General features: G+C 41.5%; 1 protein-coding gene across 3 annotated transcripts in view; it reads right to left on the bottom strand.

Annotated features, from left to right (window-relative positions):
* Positions 1–18486, bottom strand: part of RASGRF2 (Ras protein specific guanine nucleotide releasing factor 2) — a 242945-nt gene that overhangs the window by 166437 nt on the left and 58022 nt on the right. For all 3 annotated transcript variants that reach the window (XM_024122410.3, XM_024122413.3, XM_024122416.3), the window contains exon 2: positions 11183–11289. In XM_024122410.3, the coding sequence (XP_023978178.1) occupies positions 11183–11289 (107 nt within the window). The remainder of the gene's footprint in view (positions 1–11182; positions 11290–18486) is intronic.

Here is an 18486-nt window from a genome sequence, read left to right as displayed (position 1 = left end):
TGATTCACTTTGTTGTAAAGCAGAAACTGACACACCATTGTAAAGCAATTATAGTCCAATAAAGATGTTAAAAGAAAAAAAGAAAGCAGCGAGTATCAAGATGATACACTTCTCATCAGTAACCTCGGATGCTAGATCACAATAGAGAATTGAAGGAAAATTATTTTGAACCTAAATTCCTACAGCCAGGCAACCAGTCAATCAATCAAGTGCCAGTTCAAGATAGAAAGAATTTAGTAACGACCACGCTTACTACAGGAGAAAAATTATGAGGAGGTTTTCCAACCAAACAAAACAGAAAACAAAGACAAAATATGACATGGAATGCAAGAATACAAACCTTTGATGAAGTAAAGGACACTAGAAAGAAATCAGAAGTAAATGCATGCAAGATTCTCCTTCAAGGTGCAAATATACAATTGCATATGATTATATTTCATTCTCTGTGGAATCAAACATCAGCCGTGATAGTTGGTACGTAATATTTGTAAAACCATGATGTACATACCCCTCACTGTTTTTTAATTTTCAGAATCAACAGAGGCTTAATTAAATTTAGAGAACAGAAGGTAAATGTTTAAAAGTTTATAAATAGAGAATAAATAATAGCGAAAGTAATAAAACCTCAGGGTTAGAAAAGAGAAAAGAACAATAACAACACATTAAATGTCTTAATTTATGTACCTCATAGCAGAGAGTCAATACATACTGCCCAAAGTTGATAAATTAATAGAGGCTTAATGATATTATTTTAAGATAAAAAGTCAACCATTGTAAGAGCCAAAAGTAAGTAAGTAACAAAAACAGAGGGGACAGAGGGAGGAGAGGTAAGAGATATTGAAAGAGTGTAAAATTCTTCATCTTTATAGCAGGGTGCCAATAATACTGCCTAAAATTACTGCATCAAGAAATAGACAAAAGGACTTTATAGAATATAATATATGAATGACTAATAAATACAGGGAAAAGGTCCTACTTAATCAAAGTAGTAAAAATTGTTTATCAAATTTATCAAGAGTTTTAGAAAACAGTGCTACTCGGTGCCAGTAAGGATACAGTAAAATGGGTACTCTCTACTGGAGCCACTCCAGAAGACAATGTCACAGTATGTATCAGGATAGGTTGAAGAGGTCATACATATCCTTGGTCACAGTAATTTCACTTCTAACCCAAGAAAAATAAAGACTTGCAAAAAATGTACAAAGAAACAAGATGTTCATTCATTAAAATAAATATACGAAAATGGAAACAATCTAAATATATGTGTATATAATGTGGAAGTGATTAAAAAAGCAATAGTACATCTACACAATAGAATGATACAAGCCATTTAAAATCATATTTTAAAGAATAGCAAACATAATGGAACATACCCAAGACTTACTAATAAATGAACAACAACAATAACAAAAACCCCAGGAGATTAAAATAAATATGATTTGTGCATGCATACATGTTCACTTGCAGAGAGAGAAAATTATGTATATCACAGCTACAAGGGGTTGGGAAGTAGGGGAGAGAAAGAGGGAAAGATAGATACTTCAAACAAAAAAAGGAGTTTTCTCTGGTTGGAGCAATTATGGGTCATTTTTAATCACTTCTTCTGTGCTTTTCTGTATTTTTCCAACATCTCTATAATACTAAGTGGAACCCCCCCCCCAACACGCACAAGTCCTAATGGCAGTTATTTACTCTGTGAGGTGGGATTATGCGATGTTTATTTCCTTCTTTATAAGTTTCTGTGACTCGAAATTCATTCTTTCATTCAATATTTATTGACTGTTATGTACCCAGAAACTGTTCAAAGCACTGGATACAGGAATAAACAAAGTAGGGGAAAAAATCTGTGCCCTGGTGGAGTATATACTGTACTGCGGAGCAAAAGACAATAAAATAAATAAGAAAAATATATAGTATGTTCCCTGGTGATGGTTACCTTAAAGGAAAAAATGGAGGAGTAGGAAAGAAAGTGGTGGAGATGGGGCTACAATTTTAACCAGGGTGTAAGAGACGGTCTCTTTAACCAAGAGACCTTCAAACAGGGTCTCATTGAGAAGCCAGCACTGGAGTAACAACCTGAGGAGTGAGCATTGTGGCCAGCTGGGGGAAGAGATTTCCAAGTAGAGGAAAGAGCAAGTGCAAAAGCCCTGTGGTGGGAGTGGGTCTGGCCTGTGTGGGGAATGGCAAAGTGGCCAGTTTACTGCGGGGAGTACGTGAGAGGCAGAAGAGGGAACAGGATCCTAATGCACATAGACCAATATAGAGTCTCAGGTTTTCACCCTGCGTGAGATGCCGAGCTTTAATCAGAGGTGTGGCAAATTCGACTTTTTAACAGGATCACACTGGCTGCTGTGGTGGGAAAGGACAGAGGTGAGGGGTGGAGATCAAGGGGAGAAAGGAAGACCAGTTGGAAGTTCCACAATAATCCAGGAAAAAATGTTAGAGATTAGTCCAGCATCTAGCATGGGGCCTGCCACAAAATAGTCATTCAAATGAAGTCACTGTCAAATGAAAAAAAAAAAAAGTCATCTAATATGATTTATTTTGCATGGTTTATTCTTCTTCACAAAATACTTTTTTCATTTCTCAAAATTTTCAAGTCATTCAAGATATCCTCCCACCTTAAAATCATAAAGCTTTCTCTTTTTTTTAGCTTTTTATTTTATATTGGAGTATAGTTGATTAACAATGTTCTGATAATTTCAGGTGTACAGCACAGTGATTCAGTTATACATATACATGTACCTATTTTTTTTCAAATTCTTTTCCCATTTAGGTTGTTACATAATATTGAGCAGAGTTCCCTGTGTTATACAGTAGGTCCTTGTTGGTTATGCATTTTAAATATAGCAGTGTGTACATGTCAATCCCAAACTCCCTAACTATCCCTTCCCTCCACCCTTCCCCCCTGGGGAATTAAGTTCTCTAAGTCTGTGAGTCTGTTTCTGTTTTGTAAATAAGTTCATTTGAATCATTTCTTTTTAGATTCCCCATATAAGTAATAGACGATATTTCTCTTTGTCTGACTTCACTCGGTATGACAATCTCTAGGTCCAACCATGTTGCTGCAAAAGGCATTATTTCATTCCTTTTTTTTTAATTAAAAATTTTTTTTTAATTTTTGGCTGTGTTGGGTCTTCACTGCTTGCTGCGCGTGAGCTTTCTCTAGTTGGGGTTGAGTGGGGGCTGCTCTTCATTGCAGTGCGCGGGCTTCTCATAGCGGTGGCTTCTCTTGTGGAGCACAGGCTCTAGGAGCACGGGCTTCAGTACTTGAGGCACACGGGCTCAGTAGTTGTGGCTGGCGGGCTCTAGAGCACAGGCTCAGTAGTTGTGGCACATGGGCTGGTTGCTCCGCAGCATGTGGGATCTTCCTGGACCAGCGCTTGAACCTGTGTCCCCTGCATTGGCAGGCGGATTCTTAACCACTGCTCCACCAGGGAAGCCCTATTTCATTCTTTTTATGGCTGAGTAATATTCCACTGTATATACGTACCACATCTTCTTTATCCATTCCTCTGTCGACAGACATTTAGGTTGCTTCCATGTCTTGGCTATTGTAAACAGTGCTGCAATGAACACTGGGGTGCATGTATCCTCTTGGACCATGTTTTTCTTCAGATATATGCCCAGGAGTGGGATTGAAGGATCATATGGTAGTTTTATTTTTAGTTTTTTAAGGAACCTCCATACTGTTCTCCATAGTGGCTGTACCAATTTACATCCCCACCAACAGAGTAGGAGGGTTCCCTTCTCTCCACACCCTCTCCAGCATTTGCTGTTTGTGGATTTTTTGATGATAGCCATTTTAACTGGTGTGAGGTGATATCTCATTGTAGTTTTGATTTGCATTTCTCTAATATCTAGTGATGCTGAACATCTTTTCACATGCCTCTTGGCCATCTGTATGTTTTCTTTGGAGGAATGTCTATTTAGGTCTTCTGCCCATTTTTTGATTGGGTTGTTAAAGTTTTCTTCATGTATCCCACTAGTAAATAAAAGTCTACTCCAGACTGTGTCAAATCAACTGAAAACGCATGCATGGCTTCCCTTCAGTGTAAGAATTTTCAAAGCATTGCTATTTCTATTCTACTATATTTCCAATGTATGTTTTGTCTGATTAAGTTTTCCAGTTACTAGACAATGCTCAAGTTTAAGAGTTTTTTTTTAATTTAAAAGACATAAGGTAAACATTTATCAAGTTTAAGAGTGTTTGCCTAATCTATTCATTACTTCTGTTTCGTTTTATTTATTTATTGTCTTTATTTCTTTATTTTTGTTATTCAGTTTAACTTCCCTCAAGAAAAAAATGGTTTCTCACTGCAAAGGGGAATAATAAAATTAAGCCATATAAATCAACATGATGGAAGCCAAACTAATCTGTTGAGTATCAACAGATGGCACATATATGGGAGTAAAATATTCTTGTATAATATTTATAACCAAAACCAAACCACCACTACTACACACAGGAGAGAAGGAAATATTCCAGTAGAATCCTGAAAAGTCCAGAGAAGAGGCACAGTATAAAATCATAGCCCTTAATTATTTTTATAGAAGGGAAAAAACTGTATCAGCTTAGCAAGGGATTGTTACTTGGGCCAGAACCTTATCCTAGTTATTTTGATTGAAGACATATTTGCTAATGAGAGATACATGTCTAATATGCTAGATAATTATAATTAGCATATATATCCAGAATATCAGAGAGAGAGAACTATAGTTAAAACCCAAGCTGAAAAGTAATACAACAGGTAACTGAAGAAACACTGCCACCAGCTCCAGGATTATGCTCAATGTTATTGAGAAAACTTTGGAATCGGCATTCCTCATATCAGGGGCATTGTGGTGTCTTTGGGAATTGGGGAAATCCAATCCAGGATGACAGCAGTGCAGTTCCTATTTAAGCAATGTTTGAGCATAAACAGCAGCGCCCTTATCTAAGCAAGACCAGGCCCCCAGGCATCATTCCCGGCCGCTTTAACATCGCTACCCTCCATTTTTCTGGCTCTCAAATTCTCTTACATCAATAGGTCCACTCCACTGGCTAATCAATATTTTTCATGTTTCACATCAGTGTTAGAGGTTCTAACACTAATTCACTCCCATAAATCTCTTCTCTTTCTACAAAGTTATATAAGGAAAGAAAAGCTTTGGAAAGTCATTGTTGACCCAGGGACACAGCTTCAGTGGGGTAGGGACAGAAACCCATTGGCAAGGGCTGAAAAGAGCAGGAGCTGCATACAGAGGAAGAACAACAAAACCATTTCTCCAAGAAGCCTGGCTGTGCTTTCGAGAGAGGTCAGCAGCTAGAAGAGGATTCAGGGCCAAGGGAGGGGTTTTTTGGTTTCTTCTAAGGTAGGAGAAATTTAAGGAAAATCAAAGAACACAAGAAAAATGTCAAAGTGAGTGGGATAGGGGGAGAGAGGAGGCTCAGGTAAATAGACTGGAACTATACGAGAGAAATGGAATAATTAATGGAGCAAGAAAATCAGAGGGAAGAGGCTAACAGAGGAGCTCTCCATTGAACCAGAGATGTTCCCCTGGGGCGGACCCCTGCAGTGGGTGAGCCCAGGTGCACATGGGGACGGAATGCCTGCTTTGTGAGTGGAGACACAAGGTCGCACTGCAGTGTAAGCTGATGGTTAAGGAAGGAGACAAGATGAGCATCTGAAGCAAAACTACCGTAAGGAACAGGAAAGATAACTGATAGGTAGAAGTATTAACAAAGGGCTGCAAATAAGACAATCCAAGCCCAACTTTTCTCTATAGAAAACAAATTCTACCACCCAACCAAGTAAATCTTTCACAGTCCACAAACACTACCCCTTTTCTTTTGTGTTGTACTGTTCAAACTCTAAGGGAAAAAATGCCAAAGTTTCTTTCATAGGGCAAATCTGGAGGCAAAGATCTGACAGAAGTTCACAGTAAAGAAATCCAATATCTCAAAACAACAAAGTCCACATTTTTTTTTAATAGTGATAGTTTTACTGTTACCAGAAGAATACAAAATATGGCCTTGGGATTGCTTTGGGCTATAACATCACCACCCATTTCTGATTTTCTTGTCCTGTGGTTTTGCTATGAAACATAAAGCGTTTTCAGCTTTTCTATGTAATCACTCTTCTGATTTGTGAGGGATTTTTCCATGCACATTCTACAAAGCACTGATTTTATGGGGATGATAGGATACACATGGTGTATCCTCCAGTGTTGGACAGATTTTGTATTATACACTTTGCTCTAAATTAAGCCTCTATCCAAGTAAAAAGAATGAGGTTACAAGCATTAGGTGTTTGGAACAATTACCATGGTGTGTGTGTGTGTGTGTGTGCGCGTGTGTGTGTGTGTGTGTGTGTGTGTTGGAGGGAGCGGTGAAGAGATTGAGAGAGTAAGAAGGGGGAATATGGACAACAGGCTACCTGAGGCATGTGTAATCAAAAGGACTATAGATAAAAACAGACCCAAAAGGCTGGATTAGAGCTTTCTTTAGTGGACAAGAGGACAAGACTTAATTGAAAATCTTAACTGGAGGATTAAGTCCCTCTGCTCGTCAAGTTCAGAACTGACAGGGTGAAGGAAAGGGCTACGTCAAGCCCTAGCCAAACTAAATGCAACATGAGCTTTATGGAATGGAGGCATATGCCCGATTCCTTTATCTCTTGCAAATACGCTCCCCATGAAGGAAACCCTGAGAGCCACCTGCCACAGGCACACACCAAAGGGAGGAGAGAGCACTGAGGGAGGGCGCTGAGTTTCAGTTGGAGACGTTGGAAAGCAGGCAAAAGATAGTAGGACCATCTCAAACACTGAGAGCATGAGCCATAGCTCTGCAGGTGAGCAAAGCCACATACACCCCATGGTGTGCAACACCCGGCACCACATTCCCCATGACTCCAATGTTTCACAAGCCCTCCCCTGACCTCAGTCTTGATAGAAACCCCGAGCCAGCTCTCCCCTCAGGACACACCTGACTTCTCTAGCAGCCCCTGTTACTCATTCTCCCATACCTGACATACCAAGAGGCAAGGAGACCCATCAGTATTGCACAGTTCCCCACTGCCCCTTCCAGGCAGTCATACCCTCCAATTCCCTGCAGAAGCCCTTCCTGGCCAGTGCTCATCGTCCTGCCCCACAGACCTGCTCTCATTCATCATATGTCCTCCCAAGGAGGGACACCATCCAAGCTAGGGACCTGAGAGACATGTTAGACACCACCCTGGTCTAATATGGCCCACATCCAGGTGGTCAAAAGGTCCTTTGAAGTCTACCCCCTTACAACTCTGGAATACTTTCCACCTACCTCTCTTCCCAACTGTCACAGACCACGTCCTTCAGGTCTTATGCTTAGGCCAGAATGGGAAGATCCTTGGTACCTCTTGTACATCTGGATCCTCTTCCAGGCCATGTCTACCTTCTAACTTCCAAGGCTTCGTTTGATCAGGGCTCCAGAAGACAAAACGTGGGTAAAAGAGCTGTGGACAGGGCTTCCCTGGTGGCGCAGTGGTTGAGAATTTGCCTGCCGATGCAGGGGACACGGGTTCGTGCCCCGGTCCGGGGAGATCCCACATGCCGCGGAGCGGCTGGGCCCGTGAGCCATGGCCGCTGAACCTGCGCGTCCGGAGCCTGTGCTCCACAAAAGTGAGAGGCCACAACAGTGAGAGGCCCGTGTACCGCAAAAAAAAAAAAAAAAAAAAAAAAAAAAGAGCTGTGGACATTGTCTTGTCAGCCAATGACCCCTAAAGACCCACAATCAACTGGGTCAGTGTTTTTGATTGTCCTAATGTCTACAACTAAATCAACCATGATGGACAGATGCGGTAAGAGAACAAAGAAATATCAGGTTACTGGAAATGTCCAAAGTTCCATACCCAACCAGCAAACTACTTATAGAACAAGCACAGACTTCATTACTATTAAAATACTCTGGCCTCACCTCATCCCGACAAAAACAAGACTGAGCCTTGCTAGCAGCTTCCCATGAACCGGTCGGTGCCAGTAATACATGATGAAATGATATTTTAAATGTGCCAGTTTCTAGAAATATAGTATCAACCAACTTTGAGCAAAACTGGAGAAAAAGCTTCCTAGACCAGGTCAAATCTTCAAAATGAGAATGTTAATTTCCAAAAAGATGTTTTCCTGGGCCAGATCTAAGGAAGAAAACATGCAATTTGACATGCCAGGAAATGACTTAAAGGTCCTCTGAAGGCAAAGGGGGGCAAGTTAATTTTGCTCTCAGGTACAAAAGACAGCCTCACGAATGTGATTTTCATGGCACCAAAGCTAGAACATCCAGTCCAGTACTGAGGAACACCTCAGGAAAAGAGCAGTGACCAAGAGAAGGATTGATGCGTGGTGCAGTCCCTGTTTCTACGTAGGATCTGCAGCTCAGAAAAGAACTAGTCTCAGGCTAAAACAGTCATCAGTTCATCAAAAGCTCAGACTTTAAAAGAGGGATCAATAAACCCAGAATTATTGAGCATTTTCTACTCAAAAGGCAGTAATACCAAAGTAATGCCATCAGACTGTCCTCTAAAGGTAAAATGTTTAGTCAACCAACCAGTTGTTTAATTAGCACAATGCCAAGCAAAAACGGTTGACAAATCCTTTCTCTGAATGAGCTTCATTAACTTTCTGGCTCTGCTAATATATGAACAAAGTCAGGATGAATTTCACAGACCCAAGTTTATACCAAAAACTTGACTCAATGAAACATAAATGAAAAAGTTATTATCTTCTGTGATTTCGAAAACAAAAATTTAAGAAGCATCTCAATGTAATAAGTCAAATATAAGAACTCAGGTATAAAGCAGTCAAATTAAAAGGAAGTCATCAAAGAACCCAGTCCTGGACCTCAAGTCAAAGGAAAAGCAATTCTAATGTACCAAAAGTCAGGACATCAAGAAAAAAGATCAATTATTAACCAGATCATCAAATCTAAAAGAGAAGAGAATTTTTACCATTCAATTACCTAAACCACTAAAGTGGTTTCTAAAACCTTTGTTTCCTGACAAGATCATGTGAGCCTTGGATTGATCATATGTCAGTAAACACCAAATTGCTACTGACTATTTCCACATACATGACAAAGTTTTCTTGGTATACCAAAAAACCCCTTACTTGAAATTTTACCATTTTAAAGTAATTCATACTCTATTTGGTTCACCACAATATTTGCTTGGCAACTACAAAGGCATTTAGGCTACTAATGGTACTTGGCTCTTCTGGAAAGAAAAAAAATGGGCAAATACACGTGTTTTAAATTATTTACTTTATTTTAATTCCCAGGTAAAAAGGAAAAGAAGTGGTCACAACGATTGTGTCTGGAAATGACCCAAGGGCTCTACGTGGCCAACTTGATACTTCTTTCATCTTTGAAGACCTGACTTTTCTTTCTACAGTGAGTCAGTCTGCATTAGTCCTAAGTCTGAGCAAAACTCTCAAGACAGAGACACTGAGAGTGAAGACAGCTGAACGGTGTGCCTGGATCATGATGTTGGCAAGCTGCACCGGGGCCCACCTTGGAGAGCAGCATTTGGTCGCCAACCCTGTGCATCTCAGAGAAATATTTTGCAGGGGAGGAAAGAAAAGGAACTGAAATCTTTTGCAAATAACACCTACACTCAACCCTGACCTGACATTAATCCATTTTCATCTCTGAATTAGAGGAAGAGAAAAAGAAATAGAAGAGGGAAAGATGGAAGAGAAAAAGAGATCATAATGAAGAACGTTACATATAGAACATTGGTTAAAGGTTCTGGAGTCAGAGAGACCTCAGTTTGATCCCAGTCCTGCCATTTAACAACTTTGTGTTAGACTTGGCCACTCTGCTTAATCATCACGAATCTTCGTTTTCTCATCTGTAAAATGGATTTAATAATACCCTACTGGGTAGTTGTGAGGAATAAAAAAAGAAAGATAAGTATGTAAAGCATTTAGCATGCTGCTTGCCACAGAGCAAGGGGGTCAATATACAGTAGTTGAAGAAAGAAGAGGGGAGAGGACAGGAGGGGAGAGGAAAAAAGTCTCCAGGGCTCAAAGAACAGCCTAAACTCAGGACACCTTATACGCTTTATAATCAATCTGAAACCATTTCCTAATGACTACATAATTAGCACTATGGTCATTCAGAAATGAATGTGTCCTCATCTTCCTCCTCTCATGGTGCATACAATCCAGCCCAGGAAACAGAAATCACACACGTGAAGTATGTAAAAAATAACCTACGTTGTACTAAGTTGTTAAATATTCCATATGTAGTAAAGCAAGCGCTGCGGCTACTTGGCGCGGGGGGCCAGTGAGCACTGACTTGCGGGGGAAAAGTGTCCGGGAGTGTGTGTTAGAGACAGACGTGAATAGACTTATAGGAGAAGGTGGGGGAGGCATATCTGGCAAAGAAAAAGCCTGAGTTTTGCCACTGAAACACTGAGGATGCGAGCAGGGAGTCATGGAGTGAGGAGAGCCTGGGTTAGGGCAGGGACAGGCAAAAAGCAGCAAGTTTGGGAGCCATTCAAAGCAAAAATGGACAGGACTTCGGAATTGAATATGAAAAATAAAAAAGAGGGGTCTGCCTGCATCTCTTTTGGATTCTTCATTCTCGTTTGAGGCCGAGAGTGCTCATTTCCACCTTCCTGGTATTTCTTCGGAGGAAGACAAAGCACACTCTTCTCTTTGCCTAGATAGCAGTTGGCATCCCCTTTCTCGATAACCAGGCTGCACAGGGCAAGGTTTACAAATGCAGGCTCGGCTGGGTCCATATCCCAGCTCTGACTCACTAGCTGTGTGGTCTCAGGCAAGCAAGCTAAGCTCCCAGGCCTCAGTTTCCTTATCTGTGAAAGAGAGGGTAATTCTGATACATCTCTCACAGACTGTTGAGAGTATAAGTGAATCAAAACATTTAACAAATTCCTTAATTCAGAAAAACTTAGAACAGTGCCTGGCACAGAGGCACAAATCCTATGTTCAGTAATTATCATTATTATTGTTTTATCTTTTACCTTTAATCTTTAGCCAGAATATATCCACAGGAAGTGCAAAGAATCATCTCACACATGACTAAGGAGGAGGAACCAAGGGGAAACCCATCTTGGAACTGCAAGTTCATCCAAAACTATCGCTGATGGTGAAACCCCCATGCAAGACTCAGACAATCCAGTGTCACACAGGGGATTTGCACCCATACCTGGCTTGGTGAATGGCCTCCATCCACTCTTTACCGTCCTGCTCCTCCTCACAGCGCAGCTCTAGTGGTTTCTGACCTTCGTGGCCAAAAAGAACAGTAAAGTAATACTGGAAAGAAAAACAAACAAAGTTATGTTTTATTTTTCAGGCATAACAGCATAACAACATGATATTTCCCTACAAAGGCTATATGTTTACAAAATGCATCAGCATTACGTAAATCATATTTCAAAATGTAATGACACTCCTAGTCCACTTGGCAGTGACTTTCTACCTAGAAGATACCATAGGATGCATCTTAACAACCCTCAATAAGATTCAACTCACCATATCTCAGATACAGAAAAGGTATTTGATAAAATTCTACACAAACACACGATTAGAATTCTTTGCAAACTCCAAAGTGAAATTTCTGAACCTGATAAATGATATCAAGCAAAAACTTACTACAAACATTTTAGCTAACGGTGAACTATTACAAGCAACCCTTCTAAAATCAAAAATAAGAAAAAATGGCAATTATCACCACTTGTATTTACCAATTCTGTCTGGAGGGCAACATAGAAAAATAAAGGAAAAAAGAAATGGAAAACAAGGGGGAAAAAATCATTTTGCACAGATGATGTGTCGACATTAAAAATTCATTGAAAAACTATTAAATAAGAACATCCCTCAAAATTGTTGAATATAAAATCAATACACGAAAATTTATTGCACTTTGATACAATATCAACAAATAGGAAACAATTTTGAAAACACAGCATTTGCAATAGCAAAGAAATATAAATGACGAACCTAAGAAAATAAGTTTATCACCTCTAAAGAGTAAATTAATCTATAATTTCAATGTATTCTAATAAAATTACCAATAGGTTTTCTTTGGGCGGAATTTGACAAAAGTGAATCTAGAATCTGAGCTAGGGACAGGAGAAGCTGTCACTTTAAACCAGTCTATTTGAGGCTAGACATATTAATACCAAACTGAGACTGTCTGGGAAGGAAATATGACTGGAGAACTTTTGATTATAGGAGAATTATCAGCAAATACACTGGGCCTGCTCAAGACTTCATTCTGGGGCACGAAAAGGACCAGCCCCACACAGCTGCTCTGAGACAGAAAACCAAAGACAAAACCTGAGTTTTTTCTGTTGTCCCAGCTTCCCACCCTACCCCCAAATTTCTCTTTATTCAGTGTGACTGTTACATACTCATTTTCTTCAAATGAATTAAAAACCTTCAGGACAAAAGCTTTTAGTCTATAAAAAACATTGAATCACTATGATATACACCAAAACTAACATAATATTGTAAATCAACTCTACCTTCAATTAAAAAAACCTTCAGGACAATAATCCTAGAGATAAATTCTTAAAGATCCTAGAATTTTTGGCACATTTTTACAAGAAGGAAAAAAACTGGCTAAGAGACCTCGTGTTACTTGTGCATAAATCATCAGCCAACTGAGGACATGTCTGTGAGATAATCCACTGCACTTCCCCAAGGACAGGCCTTAGCCCCGTAAATGACAAGCTGTCTTTAATTCTTAAACCTCTCGCCCAGCCAGAGGACTAAATGCTATGAACTAGGGGGAAATAATCTGATGAAAAGGCCACTGAGAATGGGAAGAATTGAGTTTAGCACTGTATTCAATAAAGCTCCATTTAAATTTGAGAGGAAAGGAGTCGAAACTCCACAAAATAACAAATCAGTGGCTTAAAGGGCAATCCTATAAGTGATGGCATTTCAGCAACAGCTGGCTACCAGCCAAGGCCAGATGCCCCGTCCAGGAAGAGGAAACATTTAATGAACCTGATATCGAAAGGCTGCAACCAGCACCTCAACAGCAGCTGCTGCTCGGGAACCCAATTAAAAGCCACCTTTAAAAGACAGCAAGGTAATTATATTAGCAGAGTACATCCAAAGGTTAGACTATGTCTCAGGCATGACAATGATGGAAAAAGTTTTGAGAAGTACAGGTTACGTTTCCAGAAGTTCAAATTCAGCTCAACCACAAAAACTCAAACACTGCCTCTACATGTACCTGCAGATTATTCAACTTAAGCCATTCATCAGAAAGTTTTCTTTGTGTATTCTGGCCTCATTCTGATATGAACTCAGTATACCATGGATCTATGTGTCAGACCTGGGGCTTCAGAGGTCCCCTTGGGGATCAAAAGCATCAGCAGACACCCCTGATGGTACTCTGTGACCTGTGACCTGCCCCACTGCAGGAAACCAGGAGGGGAAGTTCCAAAGTACTGGGTCATGGTGAAGTGCAAGGAAGAATTAAAACAGTGATGACCTTGTTTATGTCTTTAAATTCAACATCTACAATGGCAGTGAGCTTCCCTTCTTTTTCTCCCTGGATAGGTTCACCTACTCCCAAATATATTTCTCCAGGCAGATGCTCTCCCAGTGCCTGCCCCATATTTCTGCCATTAGCCAGCATTTCAATCAAGTCTAAAACTGAACTCACTCATGACCTTTCCTCCCTCCCTCCCACCTCCTAATGCTCCTCCTTGTACCTGCTGCCCTCACAGCTATTCCTTCTCCACTTGTGTTTTCTCTGTCAAGTACGTCTGTTTCCAACAGTTGTCCCAACTAGGAACCCCAAAGCCACCCTCAACTTCTCCCTCTTATCAGCCCCACACTGGGTTTCACCAGAGCTCCCTCCTAAGACTCTCTTCTGACTTTTATTATCCCTCACCTAGATTACTATAACAGCTTTATCACAGATGAAAATGACAGATATGACAACTTTGAAATACTTTCCAACTGAGACTGCTTTATCTTATAGCTGGTCTCTCTCCTTCGTTACATCTCAGCTGCTATTAAAGCCCAAAGTGGGAGGTTAATGGCCTCTCTGGAAGTAGGACTGGATGACCTAGGGAAGTCCCAGTGAGTTGTGAACACAAGAAGAAATGTGGAAGAGAAGTAGTGGTGGATGTGGGTAAGAAGGCAGAAGGCAGCAGAGATACATATGGTACAGCTTCTCCCCACTTGAGCCTAAAATCTCAGAGAAGGTTGAGGACCTAGAAGGATTGATGACAAAGCCAAAAGCCGAGGAACTTCCGTACCACTTTCCTTTTGGAGCAACAGAGGATGTCATCTCACGCAATGTTCTCTTGCCCCACTCCCACCCTCATGACAACATGGGGTGGTGACCCCATGGGTAATGACCGTATCATGTAAATCAGTAAAATTTTGTCACAGCGGTTAGATAAAGACAGGGCCTAAGTTTTGAGTTTAGCTATCCAGAGCCCCCCTAGTATTCAAGTGGTGTGATGTCCCTGAGGGTACCATGGAGGACTGTAGAGGCAAGGGGACTATCAGACCTCACGGCTGGGGCGGGGGGGGCTATGCAGCCCCAGCAAGAGCCAAGGTGTGGCCGTGTAAGTAAAACGGACATCTGGACCCTGACTGACCTGAGAGAGCATGGACCACAAGTTACAGCAGCCATACACTTCAGCAACAGATGACCAAGGCAGAGCCAGAACAACACCAGACCCCAGTCAGCACCAGCAAGGACCGCCCCCCAACCTCTGATAAACACACACATACAACCTCAAGGGCATGGGACCCCCCACTTACTGAGACACCATCTTCGTGAGGCACAGAAGAGAGAATGCATTACTTTTTACATGATTGGAGAAGACTGAATTTACTACTCTCAGCTAAATGCACGTTCTTTTTTCTCCACTTACTAAGTGGGGAAGGGGTCTTAAGGGGAAAGTCTGGTCAACTTTAAGGAAAAAAAATGTTCTTGAACATCTAAGTGCAGTGAGGGTAAATCTACAACCCTGTCCGCAGTCTTACCCAGCTCCCTCCAGCCCAAACAAGGTGGCCAGAGTTCTCTTCCTAAAAGATAAATCTGAGCTTTCGTATTCGCTTACAAACCCTCGCTGGTATTCTCAAACACCCACACCAACTAGCCCCATTCTCCATTTTTAACCTCATTTCTGCCTCTTTCCTACAAAGTACACCACACTCCAGCCAATCAACCCATCACTCCCCCAAGAAGACAGACAAGCTGTTTCCTCAGCCTCATGCTACTGACAGAGTATGGTCTCCAGAGTCACCAAACCTGGGTGCGAATCCTGACTCCTCCAAGTGGTAACTCTGAGACCTTGGGCACGTCATGCAACCTTTCTGAGACTGAGTTTCCCCTGGTCAATGAGAGGATAGAGAGGAAAGAGACCTTACAGGATTGATTAGCTGACATGCAGTGCCTGCACCCAGGAGGCACTTAACAAATGTTAATTCCCTTCCCTCTCAGTGCATCTCTGTCTTGACTTTCTTCCTCTCCAGTCCCTTCTCCACCTACACACTCTTATTGAACTTTCATGACTCATGTCACGAACCATCAATTCTGCTAAGAATCTTTCCCAGGCACCTTCTGGCAAAAAGGAGTCCCTCTCTCCTCTGGCAATAACCCCGTGCACATTGTTCTCACATCACCTTAGAGTTGTCCATGCATATGTCTCTCTTCCTTGCAGGACTTGTCCCTTTGTACCCTTGATCCTAGCACTGTGCTGGGCACACACAAATCCCTCAATAATGTTTGGTGAATAAATGATCATCAGTAAAGAAACATGAGGTATAGTTAACCTAATAAATTTGCTTCAAACAGCCACACATGACAATTTCATGACTATATAATCACATCCAGGTAGACATCCAGAGAAAAGATTCAGAAAGACCCCTAAAGCTACCAAATACATATTTTTATAAGACAGAAAACAGAACATTATGATGTTCCTTACAATCCCCTAGACAAGCAATAAGAACAGATACTGTAGGTTGGCAGATTCACCAAAGGGTCTTACCTCTTACCTACAATAACCATAAAATGCCAGAAAGACAACATAATGAACAGATCTATGAAATTTAAATGTTCAGGGTCTTATTGGTATCTACTGAAGCTTTATATGAATTTTTATTTTTCAATTGTCTGGTTTTTATTATAATGGTTTTGCTGCTGTTTATGCTATGTGTTTTTGCAGAAAGAACAAATGTAACCCAATACGAGAACACAAGCTCACTTAAAACTCTGGTCCTTAGGCTTCTGCAAGTTAACAAGTTTATAGCTAAAACAGTGGCAATTGCTGGAGGATGGTATTATAGGAGCACTTCCACATTCTACATTTCTGTATTGTTTGAATCATTTACAATAAAGACATAAAGCTATGTAGCCAACAAAAATATGCTCATTCCATTTTCAAATTGTTTGAGTCATTTATAATAAACACATATAGCTATATAATCAGCGATAAAGATTGTATCCATTTTCAAAACTATGTCTAGGTCTTTATAATACTACTTATATACCCAGAAAAAGTAAATGATGTTGGTCAAATCAATGATGTTCAAAAGAAGATTAAGAACCACTGTGGGGGGCTTCCCTGGTGGCGCAGTGGTTGCGCGTCCGCCTGCCGAAGCAGGGGAACCGGGTTCGCGCCCCGGTCTGGGAGGATCCCACGTGCCGCGGAGCGGCTGGGCCCGTGAGCCGTGGCCGCTGGGCCTGCGCGTCCGGAGCCTGTGCTCCGCAACAGGAGAGGCCACAACAGAGGGAGGCCCGCATACCACAAAAAAAAAAAAAAAACCACTGTGGGTTTTCTTAAAGTATTTGGCAGAAAAATAATCTCTTTCAAAAAAAACTGCTGTGCCATATGTATTATTATTTTGATGGTACTTCAGGGTTTTAAATTATTACATATGTTGTTGACATTTTTCAGTTTCAGATTAAGAGAACTAAAACCAACGCTCTCTGCAGCCTTTGAGGCAGAAAATCCTCCTCGAATCCTCTTCCCACACTTGGCTCCTGTCTGGGAGGGATGGAAGGCCCTACAGGAACTTGCTATGGTCTCCTCTCCAGAGGCCACATTTCTGACCCTGCGAGTCAGACACTGGATGGGATTTTTAAAAAAAGATGGATGCCTTCCAAATGTTCCCAGCTTGGTGACTTACACACCTGGGGCTAATGATCATGAGAACAGAGCAGCCTGGAGTGGCAGTGCCTCTGGGACCACAGCATGGCTCTAAAGCCAGGAGGAGATCTCAAACCCCACCCAGGCCTTGGGGTCTGGCCTTCCTAGTCCCCAGGAATGTGAATAACGCTACTGAGTGGCCCTCTGCAGCCCGGAGCATATTCCTCCTGCAGCAGCCCCATGCGTTGCTATGACCATCCATGGAAGTCAGAAGGGAGACTCCAAGTGTCCCTGGATGTGGAGATGGATGAAAACCATGGATAGCAATTCTCCAGTCTAGGTGCATCTCCCAAGCAAGAACAAACTGTACTCATGTTAATCTTGCTATGATTCATTACCTCCTGCTCTTTCTCCCTTCTCCCCTTTCTTCTTCTTTCTGTAACTGCTTGTAGAGTGGAAATGAAATGCATTTTAAACATCTGATACATTTGACGAAACTGAGCTTTATGTGCCCTTATACTAATTTTCACTCCTAGGGGTTTAACTTCACCCAAACTGATAACTGTCTTTACCATCCACAGGAACTTCAATTAATGTTCCTAGTATGTGACTGGCCCTCTGTAAGAGAAAAGTATCCCATCCCTGAGCCCTAGAGGCAAAGACAGATCGCTCTAAATCTGATTTGCTGCCACTGACCTGGCAGAGCGTGAGAGAGAGAGATAAGAGAAGACAGAATGAAAATAACATTCAGGTGGGCATAAAAAAAGGGAAAATACATCATGTTTTTTTGATACCATCCCCTCCCCTCCTCCTCCTGGCATTCCTACTCTTTTGTATTTCCTGCCATTGAAATGTTACTTGCAAGGGACTTCTCTGCCCATTGCACCTGGTCACCATTGTGCCAGCTGATGGGGCATACACTGAAGAAGAAAAGCCTAAAGCATTATATCCTGAACCCAGCACCACTGGTCTCTGGAAGAGAAATCATTTCACTCTCCTGCCTCAGGGACTGTTTTTATATAGTGGGATCGTTTCCTGACCACAACTCTATCTCATGGGTACTTTTAGCTCCAAAGAAGACTCTGTAAACTAAAGTAGGCCGTATTTTCCAACTACTTCATAGACTCCATCTTTTCATATCATGGTTACACGCTGAAGCTCATTTTTTTTTTTAATTCATAGTTTTAGCTATTTATTTATTTGGTCCTCGTTGCTGTGTGCAGGCTTTCTCTAGTTGTGGTGGTGCGCAGGCTTCTCATTGCGGTGGCCTCTCCCGTTGTGGGGCACAGACTCTAGGAGTGCAGGCTTCAGTAGTTGTGGCTCACGGGCTCTAGAGCGCAGGCTCAGTAGTTGTGGTGCACGGGCTTAGTTGCTCCGC

Source organism: Physeter macrocephalus, chromosome 8, assembly GCF_002837175.3.
Source record: "Physeter macrocephalus isolate SW-GA chromosome 8, ASM283717v5, whole genome shotgun sequence".
NCBI classification, from domain to species: Eukaryota; Metazoa; Chordata; class Mammalia; order Artiodactyla; family Physeteridae; genus Physeter; species Physeter macrocephalus.
The sequence above is the reverse complement of the archived record's forward strand: the minus strand, read 5'-3'. Positions and strand labels throughout refer to the sequence as shown.